A 25,832-nucleotide genomic window follows, 5' to 3' on the forward strand; every position below is an offset into this window, starting at 1 on the left:
GTAATTCCTATGCTGCTTAGATTATGATTTCTGTCACCTGAACATGACTTTGTGCTGGGACCCATCACGGAGAATAGCAAATGACCATTTGCATTGGTCCTGTTTAGTCTGCATAATAACTTCTTTAATAGCCCACTGCTATTCCTTTATAATCCTTATATAACATTGGAGTAGCATGTAGGGTCACATACACTTTGTACATCTAGTTAAACATCTATTGAAACAGCAAACCAGGACAAAGTAGAAATAGCAGATATGGTAGATATTCTCTTTAACAGCAGCATCTTGCTGAAGCAGGCATTGGGTAGGTAAATAATAAAATAGTATTTGCTTAAAATTAACAGAATTAAGCTAAACAGTAGTTCCCTGAAGTGGAATTGGCAAGGACACTGATTTTATTTATGTATTTGAGAAAAAAAGCAGCAGATTCTTAAAATGACCCCTACTGGTCACAGGTTCTACCTAGTATTTTTCTTAAGCCTCTCCATGGCACTCCTAAGGTGCTCCGGACCAAACAAATCAGATCCTACTTGGCAGTGCATTCTCTGGGTGCTCCTTGGAGGTCTAGTTTCACTCATAATAGTACTTACACAGTTGGACCCTTTCATTAATATAGAGTTGCTGTGGTTTCACTAGGAGTCCTGCAGTGATACGGCCACATACGCATATTTACACGTACACCAATGCAATTGCAGGATCAAGACTGAATAAAACTAAGTCTATTTAGTTGCAAAGCTCAAGCCAAGTGTTAAAAAAATAGTCAAAACAAAGATTTTATTATCTTTGTACTTCCTTTAAGCACAAACAGTAGAAACACCAAAAAGAGTAGGTATATTCTTTGGTATATTCATGCATTTTGTGCTAGAGCTATTTTCATAGCAACCAGAGGGTACAGTATGTTCTCAAGTGTAATTTTTAGTAAAGCTTATGAGCCAGACAAACATAATGCTCTTTCACTGGCTAGAGTCTTTGAGTCAAAGCCTAACATAATAATGTTCATTCGTAAGGCGAGATCCTTCTTGAATGAGACAGAACTGAGAGCTACTTGAGATTATCAGCAGTCAGGCCATCGAGTGTAAACAGAACTACAATGGAAATAACTGCTGCCTTTTTGCTACAATTTCAATTTTAGCTCCTTTCAGACCTCTCCTTTGGATATGCATTTTTACTGCCAAATTAAGGAATGGCATAAGAATCTATTTGGACAGAAATACCGGAATTCTAGGAGGTGTACATTAAAACCTGTAAACAGGGACAACAGACTTGACAGGCTTGCTGATGGTCTTCCAGACCACTGGGGCAATACAAACGCACTGGGCCTGATCCAAATCTTTCTAGAAGCCAATGGAATGATTCAAAGGATGAAGAAAGCTCTGGAATTAAAAAGGGGAATATGCTTGCACTGATTATGCACTACACATGCACTTAGACTTGATTAAAATAGTCTTTGCACTGATTCAGTAATGTTTAACCTCTTCAAGAATAAAATAGAAATTCCTTAGTTAACAAATAGAATATATTTCCCTTCATGCTTTCACGAAGCAATTGAAAAAATGCTGGACATACCAAAAAAAAATTCACTTTAAATAAATGTTAGTAGGCAGTGCTTGAATGTCTATGAAACAGGGTCTTAAAAGGAATCACTTGCCTTGGTTCCAATTATGGTATTCTTACCATGTTGTTGTTAGCACAACATGGTTTTTGTACCACTGATAAAAATCCAGGAGGACTGACCTTCCAGACTTATTCACATACCTTCTGCTACCAGCAACAATGACTTTACAGCTAAACATTTTCTCAATATGCTTGGAAATATTTCCCAAGGGAAAAGTTATCCAACTTCTGCCTTGACATCGATAATTTTGTCCCAGAGCACAGGCTCAATTGTGACAACAACAAGGCATCCTCAGGACCTGGGGGCACCGTGGTAGGGATCTAGCACTTAGCAGCTCACAATTTTTACTTCTCGGAAAACAAGTGATTTGAGGTTTCAGTGCTTCCTTTGTACAGAATAAAAATAGTTATTGCATTTAAGATCCCTTCTACTTGCTTCAAAACCAGCCATTTCTGATTTCTCTGAGAACCCCAGCCCTAGCACTAGCCTAATGCTCCCCGAGCTCAGAGGAGCTAAATGATGACAGCTGTACCTACCCAGCTGTTGCACGCTGCTAGCAGAAGCTGGGAGCTTGCAGGCTCCTCTCGGTGTCAGTCAAGGCTTAGGAGAAGTTTGACCTCATGGTTTTGTAAAGGTACCTGGGTTTCTGGTTTCAAGTATCAATTCCATGATTACAATGTAAGTTCACCCTGGAGCAGAGCTAATGACTTATTCATTGTTTTGCCCAGGTGTGCATGAGGTGAAATTTACCTGCTGAAACAGGTACGCGCATCTGTACGATGCACAAGACAGGGAAGCATCAGCTTTCCCATAGCGCGGCTCAATCAAAGGAGGCATTTTGTAACAGCGCCTGTCTGCAGCATCTGAAATATACATTATTTTAGAGAGTGACAGCACTAAGAACTGCGTGTTTAGCTATTTTCTAATGAAGGACAAAAACCTCATACTGTACTAAATACATCCTGTTTTCTTTCTAGGGATTAATCAAAAAGTAGTAATTTGAAGGGGAAAAAATGTGGTTTGCTTTCACATATGCTTTTTGTAAAAGACCTAGACATGTTGCATGTACACCAGGATTGCAATGAGGGATTAATGCAGGGGGAGAAAAAGAGATCAAAGTCCAACTGTATGGGTCATATAATTGGTTTGACATTTGCATCTGAAATTAAAAGGAATTGCCTGAAAGCAACAAAATAATTTTATCCGTCAAAAAGCTCCCCTGCTGGGATTGCTTCTGTGTGTCAGTACTGCTCTCTTGAAAATAATAATCCCGTTCCATAATCCATCGAGAATTATATATTTAATTGTGAAATATTCTGAGAGGAAAAGGCAAAGACACATAACCTCTTCCTTCTCCCAATCCCTGACATATTCTGTCCTATCATCACAGGCTCAGTCAAGACAATAATATGTAATCAAAACCAGGGAGCTGTATGGAGGCAGCACAAAAATTAGCAGCTCCTAAAAGCAATTTACTTCCAGGAGAAGATGGATTAGTACACTTCCTTATGTCAACAGCTATTTAACATTTAGCAGCTTGATCCTAAATACACTCTTAACACTCAGAAGAATTTCAGAAAGCATACGTTCTGTTGTACGAAGTAAGAATCAAATGTAAGCCACCATTACTTAAAAGAAAATGGAGCTTGCTAGGATTTGGCCCCATACTTTGAGCGACACCTGAAGTTAACCTTACCTGGGTAATGCACGCTCCAGTGAAAGCCACAATCACAGCCACGATGTTAACAGTGAGCTGGAACTGCAGGAACTTGGAGATACTATCATAGACGTTACGTCCCCACATTACAGCCTTCACAATGCTACTGAAATTGTCATCTGTTAGGATGATATCTGAGGCTTCCTTTGCAACATCTGTTCCAGCAATACCCTGGAAAAATTAATTGTGAATAAAGTTACCTACTAGAAAGTACAGAGCCAGTTAGAATACAAATCTTCGTACTCATTCAAAGCCCACAGTTATACAGAGACTTCCCAGCATAGTAACAGTGACTGTTGAGTATATTCTGCATTTTTTATTTGCTAGGAAGTTAGCTAATTTGGCCTATTTTTGAAAGTGAATAAGGACACAGAAAAGGGAATTGATAGAGAACTGTGGAATTCATGTGATGATAGTTTTGAGTGTTTTAAATTATCAGCTTAATGACTACAGATCTTCTGAGTTATTTTTATCATTGATGATATTTTATTAATATACATGAACGGAACTGCTAACAAAAATTAGAATTACGTATCTCAATATATAGTCTAGTATATGAATGTCCTCAGAGTCAGAGTACGTTGGGAAAGCATCTTTACAATTAGTGATGGATTTTACCAAAGCAAAATAGTACTCCGCTGTTGTGAAGAACACAGAGTTCATTTTTCTGTATTGGCACAGGATTCTGCATATAGCCAATAATTACCTTAGACAAAATCCTGAAAAATTATCAAAACAAGCAATACCAGTGAATCTAACATAGTAAATTAAAGGATTCTGAAGCAACATAACTCGCCCCCTCCAATATATTGCTTCACTGACAAGTAATAACTAAGCAACTTTCTCAACACTTAATGAATGAAAAACCTCTTACAGTAAATTTATAATGACACAAACATGAATAAAATATGCTCAAGATTATACCATTGCAAAGCCGACATCAGCTTTTTTAAGTGCTGGTCCATCGTTGGTTCCATCACCAGTCACAGCTACAACCTGCCTCTGTTCCACCTGTGTGCTGTCAATAATACCTGCAAAAAATGTATGTGTATACGTACATATATCTAAAATAATTAGCAATATAAAACTTCCCTCTAAAAAACAGCAGGGTCTGTGTAATACAGACCACATAATACCACACAAGCCCTACAGAGATTGACAGAGTTGATTTTTAAGGAAAATAATGACGAAAACAGTGTCATCACTACCATGCACTACTAGACATCACAACTAGAATTTACATGGAAATTCTGCATCATCAAAACATCAACAAAACTTGCATAGCCTTCAAAGGGAATGAGATCAGCTCATTATGTTCTTTTGGAAGCCTTCTGCTATTTAAAATTATGTGTCACAGTAAACCCATTTCAGGCCAGCTCTCTGATTAAACATCAATAGAAAGGATTTGCCAAAGACTTAAGTTCATGCTTAAAGCTCTCCTAAACTGGGACTGAACTGTAATATCTGCTTTACTGGGATGCCTTCTGGCAATCAGTTTAACCTAAAGATAACAAACGCCATTGATGACTTTTATTTAGCTGGAGCCAAATTAGCATTTTAACAGACACGTTCAATTCTGCCAAACAATGATTAAGAAGATATAAAATAATTCTTTAAATTCTGGAGCCAAACATTTTAATAAATAGACATAATAAAATAATTTCTACTTTCATGTTGAGATCATTTGACAAAAGAAAGCACTTTTCACTTGGTGAATCAAGTTTCACGCAACTAGCCTGCAGGGAAGTATTTTCCACTTACACAGATGGGAAAGTAAGAAAGAGAATAAAGAATTTTTCTAAGATTATAGAAGAAGAACTGTTTTTTAATAGGATGGGACTCATTCGCCACTCGTGTTTTTATTTCCATGTCAGAGTCCATTTGAATATGTGTCCAGAATACAGGACTGTTGTGTAGGATACAAGAACACCTCTCCATATTAATAACTTGGGGGGGGGGGATGACAAATTTATTTTGCACAAAGTCATAACCTCTAAAAACAATTATCAAAACCTACCCAGTGTGAAAAGCTTTCATTCTACTCTGGAAAAAAATAGCTCACATATCAGATAACTAACCAGAAATAGGAAATTGCAGATTACAGAGCAATAGCTGCCTCTTGGCAAGGTTCAGGCTTATCAGGCACCCAGAAGATTGCAATGCAGTATGGAAGCAGTTAGTGTCCTGTATTTTTCAGTCTTATGAAAATCAGGAAAAAAACCTATTCACTTTCCACTGGCAGTATGAACTCAGATAAATGGCACATTATTCTGATAAGAACTTATAATTAGAACCTTCAATTTGTTGGGGCGATGATTTGCCTTTGGTATTACTAAATAAACAGGAACATCAGCTGCCATTACTGTTAAAAGCATTTATCTTGGTCTTTCCTTCTTGTTATTAACACATCCTTTGATGTTAAATTAATACTTTAAGCTTCCGAAAAAATTTGTTAAAATCTCTGACACATCATGGTATTAACTGCTCCAAACAGGTAGATAGCATCCTCTCACAACTGGATTCCAAATGGGAGCACAACCCAAATCAAATTGAAGAGGCTCTAACAAATGACCTCCTAATAGACAGAAATAGCGCTCCAATGTCAATGACTACACTACCAACTGCCCTGCATCAGCCAGTTGCTGGATGCAGCGAAGTAATTTACAAGGTTTAGTAGTTGTTCACAAGGCTTAGTAGTCATTTTTATCCCTAAAAGCAAACTATGCAGCTGGGGTAAGCCCAACATCCTCCAGAGCACAGAACTGCATTATCAGCAGTCATGGAAAAACAGAGATAAAATGGTCTCGGCTATCACCAGCATCTCAGCCACACACCTGCGTCACAGTGACCCCTGCTAGTGTCATCAGAAATATGTCAGTGCGTGGCACAACAGCACGTGGATAGACTTCAGTGCTATTCATAGGAAGAGAGAAGACCTTTGCAGAACTTTCATTCGTACGTCAGACACATTTCTAAAGCAGAGCAGTAGCGATTATTTGGGATTCAGAGAATTTGTCATAGCTATGCTTATGGTCCCTGACTTCTGCATGCTCTTTTTAATCTGTTCCTCCTCCCCCCGCCTCACATTTCTGAATGCTTGTCTTCTTTCCAGCACGTGCCTCCTTCCTAACTACGGTTACTTTGACTTTTTTTTTCTTTGATATCATTCTGTTAATAGTTGTGATAAGGTTTCACCTCAAGAATTTTCTTCAGTATCAAGTAATATGTCTGTATAGATTTTACAAACACTGTAAAGTGACGAAACGGAAGAGGGATGCCTAGGAAGGGTTCTCCCTCTGCAATCTTGAGCTGTGGAGAACAACTGCTTCAGTGATCAGTGAAAAATTTAAATAAGGGCATGACCTGACAGACTGCCAATAAAGAGAATGCCCATTTCTTTAACATTCACTGGCCTTCCCACTCATTCAGAACAGCTAAAAAGAAACTTCAGTATTAGTCAGTCATGTCTAACAGCCAGGAAATGTCTTCAACATAAACCGCTTTACTCCAGTTGAATGCTTACATACAGTATTTTAATAAAAACAGGTGTGCCAGGTATAGCCAGGGAATTCCTAAAACTCGGCAAAGCTTCCTCCCAAAACAGCCTTTGCTGTTTCATTGGTCTGTACCCTCATCTTAAGCTGTTCGGCCACGACTTTCCTCTGTCAGAAAGAATTTTATTCAACAGCCCCAGGAATACACCTAGAGCATAACATTACAGTGTGTTCCACACACAGATTCCGCTGATGCTGCAGGAACTCAGGGAGGAGTCATGCAGCTTGCGTAAGGCAGAAGTTTGTCAGAGCAAGCAGCTAGTTTCTGATGAGGGAAAAGATCATATTTAAAACAACTACGTATAGCTATCAGGAGGGGCACTATATGCAGAAGCTTGCTATAAAAGGTACCAGCACTGCACACACAGCTGAAAGTGAAATATATCCTGCATCTCCCACCTTCCTCCCATGTAACATCAAGCAAGCATTAAATCAAATCCACTCGGGATAATAATATAAAGAATATGAACCAACAATGTGTCTTCCATTTCTTTTACAAGGAGCCATCTGTACCTATGGCTCAGATCAAAAACATCAAGTATAGCCTCAGGTTCTCCCTTTATTGCGGAACAAATGCCACTTTATTTAAACAACTCTTACTTGCATTGTCACCCTTACAGAGTTGCATCAGTAAGAAACCGCTGGTTCTGGGAGAAAAAAATTCCTGGTTTAGCTATGTCTTTCTGTCTCAACTGATTAACTCAAAACAGGCAGACAGGAAAAAACTCAGCTACAGTAGAGGATTTCAAAGATGCACACCAATTCAGGTGCTATTGATGCCGGAAAGTTGATCATCCCATATGCTTACACATATTTATATTTCTTTGACAAGCTAAACATAGACAGGCGCAGTAATATATTTTCATAGGCATGTTCTGCTCAGATTAGGTTTTAATATTGCCAAACTTTTGAAGCTCCCTGTCAATTTAACAAGAATTTAGGAAGTCTGTCTGAAAGAGAAAATTTCAATTCACTTTATTTACATGCTTAAGTATGTGCAGGAATAGAGCTTTAAAGGTTAATGTAAAAGTATTATATATATCATTGCAGACAGCATTGGCAATTGCTACGTGAATGGTGCTCCACAAAGTTCGTGCTATTAGAATGGCAGAGAAGAACATGGCTAAAACGCACAGCTTTCTGTACTAAGCCCACACCGCCAATGTGCTTTGTATTATAAGACTGACACACTAAAAGGGAACCGTGAAGGCATCAGTGCCTCCCGCAAAGCTGCACTTTGCGGGACCAAGAGACCTAAATGGTATTTACAGAGTATAAACCTCTAGATTCAAATGCAGTAGACCTCCTGCTTCCTTTAAACTATTTTCATGTTCTTCGTTTTGGGGAAGAGCTGGCTGAAGCTCACTTTTTACACTGTGGAACAGGTCAACTTTCTGAATATTTCTTTGTGTGAATTTGAATAAATATTAAAATTTTCTCTCAAATGGAAATCAAAACCACTTGCCATTTGCAACATGCTGATATTTCATTTCAGAATCTCAATCAATACACTTTTCTGTATTTTTATTTTTCTACCTAGTCTCATGGCATGTTCGTATTAATGAGGTCATGAATATAATACCATCCCATGCAATAATATTTGAAATATTTTAGTAATTAACAGTAATTATTAAAAATATTTTCTTTAAGGTTCCCTTTCTGCTTGTTAATAAATCAGCCTTCAGAATAGAATAGTTGTTTTTAATATCACAGAAAAAGAATTCCAGCCGAATTTAAACATATTGGAAAGCACAGCTTCTCAAACTGGTAAACTGAATATTTATTTGATCTTCTCTATACCTTCTGATAAGATGATATTTCCCATCAGTACTAAACAGTTGCTTCCCATAGTATGTTAAAAAACAATATGACAATATTGAAGTATCTCGGCAATAGTATTATAAGGACACATCAGTATAAATTATATGCATTGTTACTTGTTATATTTTGAAATAATGTAGAAAATATAATACCAATGGATGTCAGAAAATCCATAAGAAATTGTATTTCAGTTGGATTGAGATATCTAACATTTTTGTTTCACTGAAACAGTTTGTGATGACAAACCGCTTTGACTTTTTTTCCCCCAGTCTACTTCTACTTCAAAGGCATAAACATTTGAGAGAAACTGTCTGCCCAGCCTGAAATGCTGAACCATGCCTTTCTCTAGTCCCTTAGCAGTAGTAAAAACAGAAATGCAAAATAAAAATGATCCTTTTTCTGGGTGGGATTGTGCTATGTTAAGGAGAAAAAATATTCCCTCCAGCAGCTGTATGCCATTAAAAATTAAATATAAAAAAAGTTTATTTTGTGATGTGTGTTTTTACCCTAGAGCAGATAGAATACATCAAAGACGAGAAAATCCTCTTGATCCCTCAAGTGTCTGAGAAAAACATAACATTTTAACAAGAGGCCCAAAACTAGTGAACATTTAAATAGTTTCTTGTAACTTTTAATGGCCCTTGGAGTATTACCAGCCAAAAAATTCCATCGTGATTTTCCACAGACTTGTTCTTGAACTTTGTTAGATACTTAATTGCTCTATCATTTGACCTCGTCACATCTTTAAAACATTAATTGTATTAGTTGCATAAGGCAGTCAGTAGTAGTAAATATCTTTTGGATTGTCAAAGTGCATATGCTATAAACCAACAATAATTTGTCGCTTGTTTTTCTTCAGCTCTTTATTGATTTCATTTTCCCTGGCAAAGGTTTCATCTTTCTCTTAAGGGAAAATCCTGAATGATTCAAATGAGTACTCCCAAGGGACTTATTTAATCCACTTAATGAAACACAAATTGTTGTGTGTTTCTGAAACAAACTGTCAGGCTGTACAACTTACGTCCTCTGAGAGCTATAAGACAGTATTTTATATGCACTAGGGAAGTGAGGAGACTTCAGCTAACTTTGTGCTGTTTTAATACTGACCTGTGGAGCTAATAATTATGTTGTCTAAATCAAAGGTCTGCAAACCTTTTCAATCATGAACGCCTATCGGTAAAATCTTTTTGAGCACACACCCCCCCAAAATATGTGTATTATTTAGAAATTATACATATGTACTACTATATTATGTACATTATAAAACGTATTAGAAAAGGATGAGATAGATATGAAATAAAGAGTATTTTAAAAATATTATTCTATTTAATAATGGCAAAAAATATTTTCTCCCTGCATCCCAGTGGATTGTCCCTGATGTGTGTGCACCCCACTGCAGAGACCACTGGTCAAACAGTGGCTGGAGAAGGCGAGTAACAGCATTATGTCTCCAACTGCCCCACCTCGTGCACCATGCCAGGGCTTACAAGATATCTTAGTTCTCCTGAATGCTCCATGCTTCCAGAGCTCTTCACGTACACTGGTCCCAATCCCAAAGGACCCAACTGATCCAATCTTCAAATTCACAATGGAACTTTTGCTCTAAAGTCATTTAGGCATTTTAAAAAATTACATACTGCTCAAAAGCCTTTGTAATCAGTCATGTATGGAGTCATACCAATAAAACCTTGCCATACCGAAAGGATAGATCCAGAGACGATTTCCTACCTAAATGGGAATTATTATTTAAGTAGTCAACCAGCTGAAAACATGTAACTGATCAGCTGGATCTTATCCTGAACCTGAGCTCCTCCAAGAATTGCTAAGAAGAGTCTCTCCAGACTTTCTAGGGCCTTAGCAAAATAATCCAGTTCCTTCTTCATCAGGAAGCCAGCAAACACAGCCATCCACCAACGGGGCTTCTGCCTGCGCTGGCCCCCCATCTTATCATGGCCAGAAATGATGGTATTCCTGATCAGAAATTTTCCGATTTCATCAGCTACCTTTTAAGTGTGAGCTTCAAAGTCAACAGAATAAGATTTCAAGTAATCAAGAAGAGTGAGTTACAGATATGAGAAAGGCTTTATAAAGAAAACTGCAAACAAGTCCCTCTTTTATAGACCATTCCATCTGCAGACAGTATGGTAAGAGAATATAATTCATATGGTGCAGTTTTTATTCGACAAAAACAGACTCTAAAAATACAGCCAGAAATCTAAAGGAAGCCAGTGCAAATCACACAATTAGTGAGCCTATCGGAAAACGGAATTGGCTTAAAATACCTATCTCCATTCGTGTAATGCTAAAGAGGGCAGCTCCTAGTTACATGATCTCCAATAACTGCTACTGTGACATGAAAAGTGTTTTATCTTGGAATACTCTTTAAAAATAATTGTGGGAGAACAGATGCACTTGAGTGACTTGATTTACTCTAAATGATCTTATTTTCTTCATAAAGAAGTATAAGCAAAACCTACAAAATCTATGCCCCCTCTTGTTTATATGAAGAACAACCTATTTCTCAACAACATTTTCTTTCCGACCAGCAAACACACATTTTCCCTTCTCACCTAGAGCCTCATTCTAGTCCAATTAAAAGTCACAAGGCAAATATGAGATTGCCTACATCTACTTGCCAGACATCTTATTGGTATTTCTGTTATTCCTGCCAACCGGTTTCCTATTATTTTCCATTTGAAGGCTCAGGTAGAACGCAAACACAAGAGACTTGGTTACTGAGAAAACTTCCTTGCATTATGTATAGATGTGCAATTAAAGGTAACAACTCAGATATATTCGTAACAGTAAAATTTTTACAACCGAGATGACGTGCCGAACATAATTCGATAACTTTGGTATGAATTACACACACGCGCGAAGGTAGTCTGCACGCACCTTTTACCAAAGTGTGTTTGTCCGTGGGAGATGAGCGAGCAAGCACTCGAAGCTTTGGCCAGATTTTGTCAATCCGCTCTTGCTCAATCTGGAGGAGGGGAACACAAAAAAACCCAAACCAGTAAAACAGAGTCTGTGATTAGCAAAATGCAAAATATATTTGTGTCCATATGTCAGACTGCACTATTCAGATCTGCAACTCTTCTCCAAAAGCACAGAAAAATTACAACAGCCATCAATGCTGCAAATGAAGGCAAGGTCAAAAAAGGCTGTTTACTGCTACACCAAAGCTCAGCTGTTGGCTAACATAGGTAAACTTTGCCACAGTATCTAATCAGCCTTTCTTAGCATATTTGTGGATAATTCCACTCAGAATCCTGACTGTAGATATAGGATAGTGGAGTTTCTCAAAGCTGATCAAACATGTTTACAAGTAAAAGTGTGTTGTTCTATTCTACATTTGAATCCAAGTTCTTCCCTTCATTTTGGCACCAAAAATGGCAGAATTTTCTCTGTATACCAATAGCAACAAGGACAAAGGATTCCATCAATCAATGCAAGGAGTAAATGACTGTGTCATTCATTAATGATGGACTTGAAGACACAGCATAGTTTACTTTTTAAAAGCTGATTTCGGTAGTCTGTGTTAGCTCCATCTTTTATGAGGAGTTAAAAATCTTCCAAAAAATAGATTAAGTTATGCAAATCATTACAGTGAGTGGATGTAGCAGTACATTAGATAAAGTGGTATAAAATAAAGAAATGAGAGAAGCTGGTTCTCAGTACAGATTGCATTTTTATGAGACAGACCTGCGAACTGCTCGAGTCCCTTCTCTTTGCTAACAAACCTGCTTTTAACGTGCTTGGGTTTGATTTCTTGTAGACTAGTGCTATGGTTCTAAAAACTGCTGAATTAGGCTAGCACTAAACTGATAGTGGCTCTGCCTCATGAAAAGTAAAGACGGCATTTTCAATGGTATTTTGAATTGCAAAAGGCTAGCAGTAGAAAGAAGTAGCAATCTCTCCAAGTTGTCTTCACTGATATGAGGTACACATCAGTGCAGGAGAAACATTTCAGTGTTCTTGCTATTTTTTAATAACATATTCATAATATGTATGGATTTAGCCCATGGATTACCTCTCCCTTCTCATTTCGGATCCTTCTGTTAAACTCCTTCCCTTCAAGGCAGAGAAAGTCTTCTCCCGGATGAATGATTCCACATTTTATGGCAATGGCACGTGCTGTGTTGATGTTGTCTCCAGTGACCATGCGGACTGTAATTCCAGCTCGCTGGCACTTTCTTATGGCTTCTGGGACCTACAAAAGCAATATAACAGGAAAGAAAATTCCTAGATAAGAGATAAAATGTATGCCAGGTGTTTCCAATCAGAATATTTTGAGGCTAAAAAATTCATGAAGCAAAACCAGAAATCATACATGTTATGGCATATTATAGCTACCTGACTGTTACAGAATTGAGATCACACCACAGGCAAGACAAATCTTCTATCAAGAAACCGTTTTTTAGATCAGTTGCCTAAAGCTTCTCCTGACTTTAATAAAAAGGAGTGCTCTGCAGCTTTTTTGACCTTTAGCATCAAGGTACAGCATGCTGAACCTAACATACTCAACATATGTGTAAATATGAACTGAGAATACATGTATTTTGTACAGAAAAATATCTAACTTCTGATCCAAACTTTCCTTTCAATAAGATTATCTAAAAAGTTATTGTAATTTAGCACTATTACACTAATTCATGCATATCAACAGGTAGAATTCCTAAATAGATGAGTTTAAAATTTCATTAATTATTTACATGTTTCAAAACTGTAAAAATGAAGCATGATTTTAGTTATGCTCCTTTCTGCATGAGACTAACTTTTCCTGCTGCACAATATACATACCAGTGAGAGAGAATTCAGTGTGTAACCGTGTCCATGAGATTAATGGAGAAGCTATATACTGACTTGGCATCATATACAGCTTAGGTTTTTTTAAAAAAAAAAGATTTTTGTAATTAAAATGTGCAAGAGCTAGGAAATTGATTCCTAATAATTAAATAAAGCTCTTTTAATACAGCTACTTGGGTACATGAAGTCAGTGCCTATAGAAAGGCTACTTATCCATAGCTCAATTTTAGATTAGAAAAAATTCTGTTCCCTTAAACTATAGAATAATTTATGATAATTTATTTATTATTAATAAATATCACTGTAACCAATGAATGCAGTCTTATCACACTTCTCAATTATTATGAAAGCATTATTTCTTCGAGAAGTGTGTTTAACACGTTCAAGAACAGCCTAGACAGACACCTTCAGCACACCACCACTTCTCTAAATTTCATTTTTACCTAGAAGAGACTAGGGGCATCCCAGGACTCCTCATGAAGACAGAAACCCTTCACAGCGCTACAAGAAACTGAACTGCCTTACTACAGAAGATGGCAAAGGACAGATATAAAGCAATTATAGGTTGCACTGGTTCTTACGTGTGGGGCAGTGGAGAGGTGCTTGAAGTAGAGAAGTGACAGTCAGAGGGGAAAAAGATTCCCGAAAGATGAGCATGACTTAGATAGGCATCTGAACGTTAGGCAGTGATCCTAAGTAAACCTACAGGCAATTGGAAGGTTATCCCACAAGTTAAAATAGCTCCAAAGCCCTGGCCCTAGATGCTTGCTCTGCAATGTTGCCTAACACTCTCAATCTATGTAATGCATACATAAACCATATTTGAATAATTTCCTCAAATACATATACTTGACCACTGACTGCAAATTGCTGCTATATTATCAGCTGAGCTTCCTCAGATGGCATCCTTATGTAAAGTAACGGGATTGTCTGACGGCGATGAATTCTGTCAGCAATCGCGTCTATAGAGCTGTTGAATTCCTACAGAAACTAATGAGCAAAGGATATAATTAGGAAAATAATTTTAATTTTAAAATAATTATCAAAAATTAAAACCAAAACAAAATTAAAAAAATACTATTTAAGAAAGGGTATCAAAATGGATATTACTGGCTACAATAGCAAAGCCTTGCTATAGTCTACTGCCAGTTCAGCGCAGCTTGCTGATCATAACCTCTGTCATAGATGTAAGTGTACTGTAGAACTCAATGCCAATTACAGTGGATTAATCTCATCCATTAGTACAGAAAATATTAAGAAACGGAGACACCATCTACAACATTACACTGTTAATTTTGTGCATTTCTAGATATTTTAATTTCCTCTCTAGCCGCAAGTATGTGACACTGCAGAGGGGAGGACACTGCCTTTTTACTTGACACCCACTGCTCTGATCCAGTGTGGCAAATGCTGGGCTTCTAATGATTTCCTGGGGCCAGAAAGGCTATCTATCTCGGACTGCACGTCAGACTGAAATTATGCATCCTTAAACCATATTGTAGATAATGATTATTCTAATCAGTGAATACAATTTCACACCGTGTTTCTGCATCTTTAATAAAGGCAGTTGTGAAGCTTCTATTTTGCAAAATGCCTCATAAACTAACACCTAACTGAGGATCAGGCTAGTACTTTTCCCATGACTACGAAGAAAATCACTCCACCCTCAGACTGCATCCACAGCATGTGCTGTTTGCAGAATGACTCGCTGTCTATACAGATTGCAGAACCAAGAAAAATTAAGGGACAGAGGTTTTTCTTCCCATTTCCTCATCTCTACTAACCGAGAATATTCTTCCCACAAGTTGTATCCTGGAAACGTTATTTGGACCCGAAGCCTTTTAACGATATGAAATAGACTTCTATGGGGGACATACAATCAGATTAAATCTATTACTTAAGCAAATGACTCTTGATTTACCCAGTTGCCACATTAATAATCCTGACTATAACCCATTTGCCAGTCTGGAATGCCCTTAGTATCCACTTTAACTGTGGTGACCCTCACGCATAGGATATGAGAGATTTAGATGCCTATCTGTAAAACCAGCACAGTGTATGAACTGTGATGGAGAAAAACAAATTGCAGTGCAAACAGGAAAAAAGGTCTGTTCTCATAAAGTGCCAGTCCTATTAAACAAGGTCATGGGAGGACAACCTAGTTTCAAATACATCTCAAACTCACATATAACTAGAGAAATAATTCTATTTTCCTCTTCTCTCATTTTTTGGACAGCTGGTGGGTGGCATCTGACTTAATACTGTGTACAGTAATTACAGTTAAAATATTGTTCATATTTTTTTATTGCTGTAAGGAAGAAAGAGTGTTGGCAGACTGAGTGGGCAGTGGAAGCAGATATTTTCCATCAGTTTTACAGAGCTTAAGTACACATTTTAAAATTTTCTCGTTTATTTTCCCTCTGCAAAGAAAACCTTCTAATCCATGCATGCATGCATGCATAAATTATCCAATGCAGAAATATCTACCGACATCAGGTGACAAATAAATAGGTGACATTTGGAAGTGATTTATGTTCATCTCCCAGAAATAACAGATTGTAGGCGTACATTGGCAAATCAGTATAAGCCAGTACAGACTCATTAAAATCAATCCAGAAAGACTGTCAAAATCAACAGAGAAATCTCTATAGGAACAAGACATCATTCTATTTGTTCCCTTCTTGTATATTTATCAAAGAAAGAAAAAGCCCCCCGCCCACACAAAGATAAATATCAAGCAGGTAGTTCAGTGATAAAAACAGTTGCTGGTAATGAATAAGCTAGTGTCTGAATTAACCTAGGAATTACGCAAAAGTCATGGGTGTCCAGTAGTTACACTCCAGATAAAGCTGGTCAGTTGCTGGATATAATTGTTGAATAATTCATCCAAATAGCTTCTTTTAATGTACGGAAGGAAACGCAAGTGCAAGAAAGCTCCCAGCAATATCATCAGAACAGACGCAGCACTCCTAGCTCTGAAATCATACTAGCGTGACACCACTGACACTGCAGGTATTCACATATTTAAACACTCCAAGGATGCCGATGAGCAATGTGCCACAGGAGCTCTGTGGAAACAAGGAGGCTACCATTTTCCATGTGTGAACTCCAACATTCGTCTTCGGGAAAAGGAAAAAACTGAGCCTTCCCCAGGAAAAATGGGAATGTAATTTAAGGGAAACCAAAGGCTGCCAGGATGATGACATTGGATTGTTTCACTGGAATTACCTAATCTATCATTTCCGTCCGAGTAAATTCTGATATCCAAGAATACCAAGAATATTAATAAAACAGCAGTTGTAGTAATATTTCTAATTTTTATGTTCTTTTTTCCCTACAGAAAGCACTTTGAAAATTCATAAACTCCAGTGGTGACTCTATTTAATAAATTGGCTTAATTTTGGCAAAATAGTAAGGTCCCTTATAACAACTCATCATCTTACTCCTTGCATCTACAATGGTGATTTCACCCTTGTAATATATGTGTATTACAATATTCCCACTAAGTCAGATATTTCATACCTAGACAGTTTTTCTGAAATTTATGGTTTTGTTTTCACTTGGGGTTTTTTGGTTCATTCCTTTTCCCTAAGGTACTGCTACTGCTTTTTACCAATGTGTGGAGTAGTAGTAATTTCAACATTGTTTTAAATGTTCTCATGATGTTTTTACCACTTTAAAACAGTCAAAAGGGACAAGGAGGAAAAAAACCCCAAAAACCAAAGTCCCAAAAACCAACTGTAGATAAATCAAACATTGGGTAAAATTCTGACATTATCAACATTTTATTGTGTGTCTTGCAATGAAGTAAGAAGTGTTACTGCATATTCTGGTGCTAAACTACAAGAAATTCAGTACATTATTCAAATAATTATCTAGAAATAAAATGTTTTCCTGCCTTCATCTTCTTTGATCCTTTACACAGAAGTCAGACTTGACCTCTTTATTTTTAGCAACACTATTCATTTTTACCTCAAGCTCCTAAGAAATTATTCGCTACGAGATGAGAGCAGTTCTCTTCTAAAACACTCATAATAACCACATGAAAGGATAGTTTGCAGCTATTTTCAATAATAACTGCAAATCCCACTGCTACCCGTTCCCTCAGTCTGTCGTACCACACATAACCTGACTTAGGGCTATTTTCTAACAACATGTATCATGAATCAGTTTGGGAGGGAAAGAGGACAGACTTACAGTTCCAGTGGTCACTGACAGTTAAAAACTTTCTGAGTTTCTATATAGGTGAGCTAGAGCATTAAGGGATCATTGCAGACAGAACGTTTTACAAATGTTTTAAAATATTTTTAAAGACTGCAGTGTCAGGGGTAGGGAGAGATGGATTAGCAGCAAGAGACCGTCTGATGACAGAAAAAGTGAATGCTGTTTATCTGCTGATTGCTGAGATAAGGAGTTTATCATGTAGTTTTCACCTAAGAAAGATTTACTTGGTACCTGTAGTTGTAATTATATCATGCTAGTTTCCAAAGTTACAGCAGTCAGAAGTATGTAAAAGCCTACTTTATAAAGGACTTGCGGAAATAAATCAGATTAATGTATATGTTTGATGTTTTAGGAAAAAAAAAAAAAAACAAATTTCCTAACATGTCTAGCATTGCCACCAATTCTCAGTGGATGAAATACAAAGATTTAGACGTGATTACAAAAAGATCCAGCTGAAATGTAAAATGAGACAGAAGAATTACAAAGGCAAAGATTGGTACCAAACCACTTACTTTTTGCAGCATCAGAACCCACTCTTGTTGTGTAAGAGAAATTTGAGTTCTCTTTCAATGACCTTCCTCCAAGGCAAACCACAGTCATTAATCATCTGCTGAAATAACAGCAGAATCGAAGAGTGGATTTCTTGGAGCAGAGCAGGAGAGCATTACTGGCCGCCCCGTTTGCCGGAGGTGCTGGGGCAGGCGCGCTCACAGCGCACCCCGCGGCTCCAGCTGTGCAGGCACGGCAGCCGCCGCCACACACTCACGGTTGAGCCAGCGAGGAAAGCACCAAAGAAATATCCAAAATGCCTGCATTTTATGCTCAGCGCTTTCAACTTTGGGATCTACCTTCTGTCACTGTTTCTAAACTGTAAAATGGAACTAATTCTCCACCGTCAAGATTAATTAGCAAGCACCATATACACAGGCCAGAAACAAGGTTTCTGCCTCTTAATCCGCCCTTTGTATTACTGCAGTAATATACTTTACAAGTGTAGTAGCAGGCACATGCTTCCAGTGTGCACACCCAATACTGATTTTCTCAGCTTAGTTGAGTTGAAATTTTAGTCATATTTTTACAAGCCATTTACGTATAGAATCCATGAAATCCATGCCTTTCCATGGCAAAGCTGTTCCTTGTCCAAATACATTAAAACCAGTTTTCTCTGTAGCCACCAGTTACAACCTTAAGACAATTAGCAAAGTGGCAACTCATACAGTAAAACACAAAGCTCCAAGACTGCGTGCAATTGCTGTGGAAAGCGAGCACTTTGCAGTTATAATCATGGCAATTACAATCACTACATGTCTTCTCTACTTTCAGAGTTGCGTGTCACCACATTACTTCAAGGAAAATTCTTTAATTCTGGTAGCATAATAAAACTTCTGCTGATCGGTCCTCCTATATACTACTCCTTGAGAGAGGGTTAAGTCATCTCAATCCTGCAGTTCAAAAAGCCCTATTTTGCTTTATTTAAATATCGGTTGATTAATAGTTGATTTTTATCAAGGTAATTATTTGACAAAGTCTATTTCTAAAGCTCACTTCCATCTTCTTAGACAGAGCTAATTAAAAAAAAAGATAAAAACTGCAAGAAATCTGTAGTTCAATTTATGTTCGGTTCTCTGAGAAATGCTTTATAACATAAGAGTTTGATATACCTCTGGCCTTACTGGGTCTTCAATGCCAACAACACAAATGCAAGTCAGGTCAGACAATATGTCATTTTCATTGTCCCAGTCGGGCTCCGGGCTGCTGTTGAAGTCTCGGAAGGCAACACAGATAGTTCTCAGTCCGTCACAGGCCATAGGTTCAATCACTTTCTTCACCATTTCATCTCGGTCACGTGGTCTGAAGATACGAGGTTCACCAGCTGCATTAAGGATCCTGGAACATCTTTTTTATTTATGAAAAAAAAAAAAAAAAAAAAAAAAAGTTGATTGTGTATTTGCATGACTGCTGCAAAGTATTTCCTTGTATCAGCTCGTTTCATTCAACACTTTCCTTTTTTGATGGCAAGTTTTAAATTTCTAGTGTAAATTTCTACATTAAACTACTGAAATATCAGAGAATTTGTAACTTATTACAGAGACACGAAGAGCCCTTCATCCATTTTTTCCTCAATACCCATGTAATTAATGAGCTGACACCTTACAATGAAATTGAAAAATCCTTATTTTCCAAATGGGTTGAATGTAAAGAATCCATTCGTAAACTACCAAATATAGACCCAATTCTTTGGCTAGCCATTGATAAGAAAAATAAGGCAAACAGTTTTGCAAGAGTGAGCACTTGAAAAAAAAAGATTTTAGAAAAGAACAATAACAGCTTATACTACTGAAGCATGTCATATTTCTACTCTAAGTAGCAAACTCCAAATACCGAAATTCCCACGTATGTCTTGTTAGTGTCAGAATGATTTGCATTTTGGAAAAACACAGCAACTAATCCATTGAACTTACTTCTTCAGAACAATTTCAGAAGCTCCTTTGCTGTACATTCGGAAACTACCATCTGGCATTTTAATGACAGTACTCATTGACTTTCTGACAGAGTTGAACGTGTAAACTTTATAGAGTTTCTCCTCAGGGATGAGGTTCCGAACAGGCTCATAATCCTGCTTCAAATCCAGGACAAATCCCAGGAGGCCACACTCCGTCTTATTGCCTACCTGGCGAGGCAGGCCACCCTCTTTTTCTGGTGGCTGAAGAGAAGAAAAAATGAGATATGAATTTCTCGAATGATAAGCAGTATACAATGCCTTCTGAACAATTAATAACACAGTGTACAGTTTAAGATCTGAAACTCTAACTGTGCAATCATGCGTCTTCCGATTTTTAAAAGCTAGCAAAAAATCCACAGAGTTTTAAGAGACTTGAAGCAGCTATTCTCACAATGAGGAAAATTTCTCCAGACAAATAGCTACATTTTGTCTCTTGCATTTCTTTTCTTTTAAATTAGCCATTGGCAGTTGAATACCTTGTGATGGTTGGGCAATACATTAAAAATGAAGTCACTTTCTTTAGGCTCAAAACCAATTAATTCTCATTTGTCACAGAGTATTTCCTTTTCTCACTTGCTTAGAATTATATTGTTTTGCTGACTTTCAGGGTTATAATGGTGAGTTAAAGAAAGATCTGTCCTTTTTTTTCCACCAGGTATTTTTCATGTAAAAATGAATCTGCCTCAAATCGTAACAGTAAATCTCAGTGAAAAAGGTATATCCAACAATCTATAAAATAATAGCTCTACATCTAAAAGTGCCTGTTTCTAGAATTACCATACTTTAGTCTGCTGCTTCAGATAATAACAGCTTTATACGTTAGGAAAAATGGAGTAGGCTAAACATTTTGCAACTTGGGACAGTTCTCAGTCCTCCTAGGGACAAGGAAGGCTTTACCTTCCCATTCAAAAGATGAACAAACAAACATACCTTTCATTTACAGACTTTCCTGGAGGTGTAATACACCCCAAACAAAAAGTTCCTGTGTTGTCAAGACTCCAGATTGACTTGAAGTGACACATGTGTGAACTATAGACTGTTGATAACTTAAATTTTCTTGTACTCAGTAGAATTAGAAAAGTGTTGCTTGAGCTAGGGCTAAACTATACTTATGGGAACCAAAAGAAGGGAAAGTCCTTTCACAACTTTAATTTGCATTGAAAGCAGGTTTTGATTTGACTCAAGACACAACTGTAAGTCATCATTTTCAACGCGACTTGAACTTTTGCCTCACATTTTGCAGAATTAGGACTGCAGGACTATATTCAGAATCCATGTTTAATTTCACTATAGACTTTAAAATCCAGTCTACTTCAGAAATGGGATTCCTAAGTAGATGGAATTCCCTACATTGCCCCTCAGTGGGACGAGGGGTAAGGTAGGGAATGATTAAAGTTGCAAATCAGTAATCCTACTTAGATTTGAATTCTTGCAACAAGTACAGCCACAAAAAGGGAAAAGGGGACCTTTAAGTAAGCATTAACAAGTACGTAAGTATTCCAGAGACCCCCTAATTGCAGCTGGTTTAAAAAATGAAGGTCAGATAATAATAGACTGGTCTAGAACTGAAGTAAGCAAATAAACACCGATTTTCCATAAGAATCATCCTTCTGTCACCAGGAAAATATATACCTGCTTACAGACAGATTAATGTAATTTCTTTTTCATAGAGAGGCATCTATGGTGAGCAATACATAATAATCTAAAAATCTCTGTCTCAAAGAGATCTATCCTTCCAAAAAGAATTGTAACATCTTTCTTCTATATGAACCATCATTTTTACTGAGTTAAATGGTCATATTTGTGTTGCTATGACATTTTAGCATTACTCCAGGGTCAATGTAAAATATTGACACTCAGCAAAAATGCTAATATGATATATTAATTTTATTATATGCTATAACAACTTGCCCTGCTATAGTCTCATTATACTGTGATGTAACTTCCCTCTGGATTCTCAAATTCACTTAAGAAACCCTAATTTAAAACCCAAGAGCTTGTAGTTATGCATATCTAGAAGGATTGTTACATTCAGTGGATATGAAAATCTCAGTTAGGAATCAAAAAAAAACCTTTTAAAATACAGTTTTGTTTAAATAAATGAGGTTCATTTTCATGGCATTGCAGGCACACAATTCCTCACACATGCTAAGAACTTCAGGTTTCTCAAAGCAACAGAGTAATCAACTTCACTGCCTGGGTAGCGATGCTAGGAAAGGCTGATTTCTCTGTGCACATCATATCAAACTCTTTCCATTTTAGATCTAAATCCTCATTAGTGCTTGGGTTCTCTCTGCCACTGGAGTCGGTGAATCTCAGCACTGACTTAAATGTGAACGTGATCAAGCCACTAGCAAACACACACTGGAAACCAATGAAAGACAAATTTCTTTCCATCAAAGACATACAATCCTAGACAATAGTTGATCTATACATACAATTTCATCATGACCTGATGTGAATGGATGTTGAGAAAATAAAAATCTACCCCCATTTCACCATATATAAAACTAAATGTTAGAGTCCTTCTAAAATTATTTTTATTTCAGCAAAAAGTAGATCACACTCTCCTCTTCTTACTGTGGTCTAAAAATAGATTTCTTTTCGTGAATATCCTTTGGATGCAAATACGTAAGCAAGGGGAAAAAATACCAGTGAAAAGAAAATGAACAGACATTTCAGAAAGGTTTCAAAATCTAAACAAGTGGCCACCTCCCTCTAGAGCAGCTGCTGTCTCCATATTCTTTGTACATTACATTATCATAAAGCATATGGTGGTGAGAGCTGGCAAGTAGCACTTCCTTTCCTGTACTGCTTCAGCTCAAAATCTATATGCCAAAACTCGTCTCCTCGCAGATTGTTCTTGACAATCCTTTGCAGAAGCTGCTGGCTTTTAAAACTTCCTACTGTGCTGTATCTAAATTTATTTCTTGCTGAAATTTGCAGTTTATGGCACCTGGAAAACAATTAAAAGGACAGCCCAGAGGGGTTACTTTTGAATAATTAACTAGGAACAACTCCATTGACTCCTCAGAGAATGAAAACCCTTCGACAACACATGGGAGAAAGCCTTTGGACTGCGACCTGCAAATAGGAACTTAGTCTTTTTGAATGCACTGTTTCTCAAGAGCTCAGCGAAAGATCTTTTGCTCGTCACAAGACAGCTACATACTGTACTGTCTTCTACTAGGAAGAGACTGATCCAATATCTTCCTCCAATAACTACTTTCCACTGATCCTTGTAAAATGTTTTCAAATGTTTCTTCCAAATCTTTATAATACCTATGTAATAATATTTCAGTTGGAAGTAAATACTTGCATGTAAAACAAACTGCAGACAGATGTTAAAAAAATAGTTGTTACAACTATCAAATCAAAATAGGTTTCTAGGTCAAAGTACAGCTGTATTATTAAGGCTTAAAAATACCAACCCAAAAGCTAGTATTGACCCAATACTGAATTTGGATTACAAAAGGAACTTTCAGAATTATTTCACTGGAAAATAACTGACTAATAAAATGGGTTAAGAAGGAAGAAAGAGAAAACTGTGGGCATAACTTAACGAGGTGCTTCAACTTTTAAAATGAGATTAGGCAATTAGAGTGCTTCCATTTTTACCCTAACACTTACTATGCCTCACTTTTCTCATTGCCCCTTTTGACGTGAAAAGAGAGGACGTGGCAGGAAGATCCAAGTAGTCTTTCCAAATTAAAATGTTAGGATGTCATATATTATGTGCGGTCTTCATTTGGTTTATGTTGTTCTCCTGTGTTCTACAGATTGAACTACTCCTTTAGAATAATGATGATTGTAAATATACCAATTTTATTAAGATAAAAAATGAACTTTGCTAGAATATTATATCCATATTGAATGTTCCACTTCAACTCCATTCACAATAGGCAAACAGAGGAAAATACATTTTTGAAATTAAATTGTGAAAAATTGCCACTGTATTTACTCAAAAAAGAGAAAACAGACCAGGATATGCAGGAATTTTCTCTGCATATTTAAGCATTATATATGTAAAATTTAAAATAACCAAAAAGGATGAATGCTGTTCAAATAATGTGATTTTTTTTTTAATTCCTAATACCATAAAAAGGAGAACTACTAAAAAACTATAGTACTATCAAATTCAGAGATATTCCCCCATTACATAACTCGAGTCAATGGTTTAATGGAAGACATCTAAAGCAAGATTAAAACATACTAAATTTATAATCAAATGTATCAGCTTTTTGTAGATACAGGTTTATTCAACAGACTTCAAGCTAAACCAAGACAGATTTAGAACGACTCTTTATCTTAGAGAAAAGCTTAAGAAGGAAAGGAGCAAGTTCTTTTTAGCCAAGGATTAAGAATCTAAAACTTTGCTTGACTGAATGCAGTTTTCAATTACAAAATGGGAAATGGTTTCAAAAGATGTGTTGAAAATAAGAAAGCAGTAATGCTAGACATCAGCTGTTCTAGTTCTCATTTCTGATTTCTCTGGGATCCTGTTAACTACAGAAGCTCAACAGCAGCACTGCTTTTTCTGTCTTTCATAGTATGGCCATTTCCACAGATGCTTCACCCCACCTGTAATCTGGATTCTGGTTGCCAAACACCAGAAACTAATTTGCTTTATCTTCTCTTTTGTTCTTTACTATTTGTTTGAAGAGTATTTATTGTTTTCTAGCTGTATCACCTCTGCATAACTACATAGGGATGCACATCCCTGCATAAGAACTCCAAACATTTTATTAGAATTCATAAAAATCCTTTTTGTAGATTAAAACAAAGAAAAACAAAACAGCATCCTAAAGATAAATTTCACTACAAATGCCTGGCATCAGCTCTATCCTGTTAAAATGTTATGAATTTACTTTCCTGAGGTCTTTATTTAGGAATAAAAATTACTCTTTATATCTTGTGCAGATTCTGATCTTTGCTAACCTTGGGGACACATCTAGAATGATATTATGGACTTGACTGATGAGGCAGAGCACAATTTGTCCTCAGACTGTTTAGAATTTTAAGTAGTTTTTCACGTTAATGATTAATGTTACCTCTGTTTTATACAGAGCACAGAAAGCAACATGCTTTCTGATAATATACATGCTATTTTACAACTCGGAATCATCACTGTACAATGCTGTTGAAATTCAGTTAAATTAAAGTCAAAAGTCAGTTTGAATTGGGGTCAGCATAGGGGATTGAAAAAAGAACAGTTAACAACTTGGAGCTGGTTGTGTAATCATTTTGGCATCAGAAGAAACAGACTGCATTAACCTTACATACCGTTCTAATCTCACGCACCGGATTTAAAGCCCAACATTTAAAAGTGTAAAGGTTTCATGGGGTTTTTTTATTCTTATGCACACCATGGAGCAGACTAACATAGGTATTCCCATTCACTTATATTATGCCTGTTCATCAGAAAGTAAAATTTATCTCCTTTTTACCTTCAGAGGATTACAAATTTTTATACACTAAACTGATACCGATCTCTTCCTTTACTTCATTTCAAGCTCAAGCAAAGCATTTCAATTGCCAAGAACTAGAGGTCTGTGGCCCTTAAGGATGGTGAGCTTCTAAATTCCCGAC

The 25,832-nt window shown here is 36.9% G+C and overlaps 1 protein-coding gene across 1 annotated transcript in view; it reads right to left on the reverse strand.

The window, feature by feature from the left end:
• ATP2B2 (ATPase plasma membrane Ca2+ transporting 2) overlaps positions 1–25,832 on the reverse strand; it is a 132,292-nt gene that overhangs the window by 33,895 nt on the left and 72,565 nt on the right. Inside the window, exons 10-15 of the mRNA XM_075514377.1 lie at positions 20,203–20,444; positions 19,402–19,636; positions 12,741–12,920; positions 11,603–11,690; positions 4,257–4,363; positions 3,312–3,503 (exon numbers count right to left, since the gene is read on the reverse strand). Of these exons, the coding sequence (XP_075370492.1) occupies positions 3,312–3,503; positions 4,257–4,363; positions 11,603–11,690; positions 12,741–12,920; positions 19,402–19,636; positions 20,203–20,444 (1,044 nt within the window). The remainder of the gene's footprint in view (positions 1–3,311; positions 3,504–4,256; positions 4,364–11,602; positions 11,691–12,740; positions 12,921–19,401; positions 19,637–20,202; positions 20,445–25,832) is intronic.

The sequence above is a fragment of the Mycteria americana genome, chromosome 11 (assembly GCF_035582795.1).
Source record: "Mycteria americana isolate JAX WOST 10 ecotype Jacksonville Zoo and Gardens chromosome 11, USCA_MyAme_1.0, whole genome shotgun sequence".
In the NCBI taxonomy this organism is placed as follows: domain Eukaryota; kingdom Metazoa; phylum Chordata; class Aves; order Ciconiiformes; family Ciconiidae; genus Mycteria; species Mycteria americana.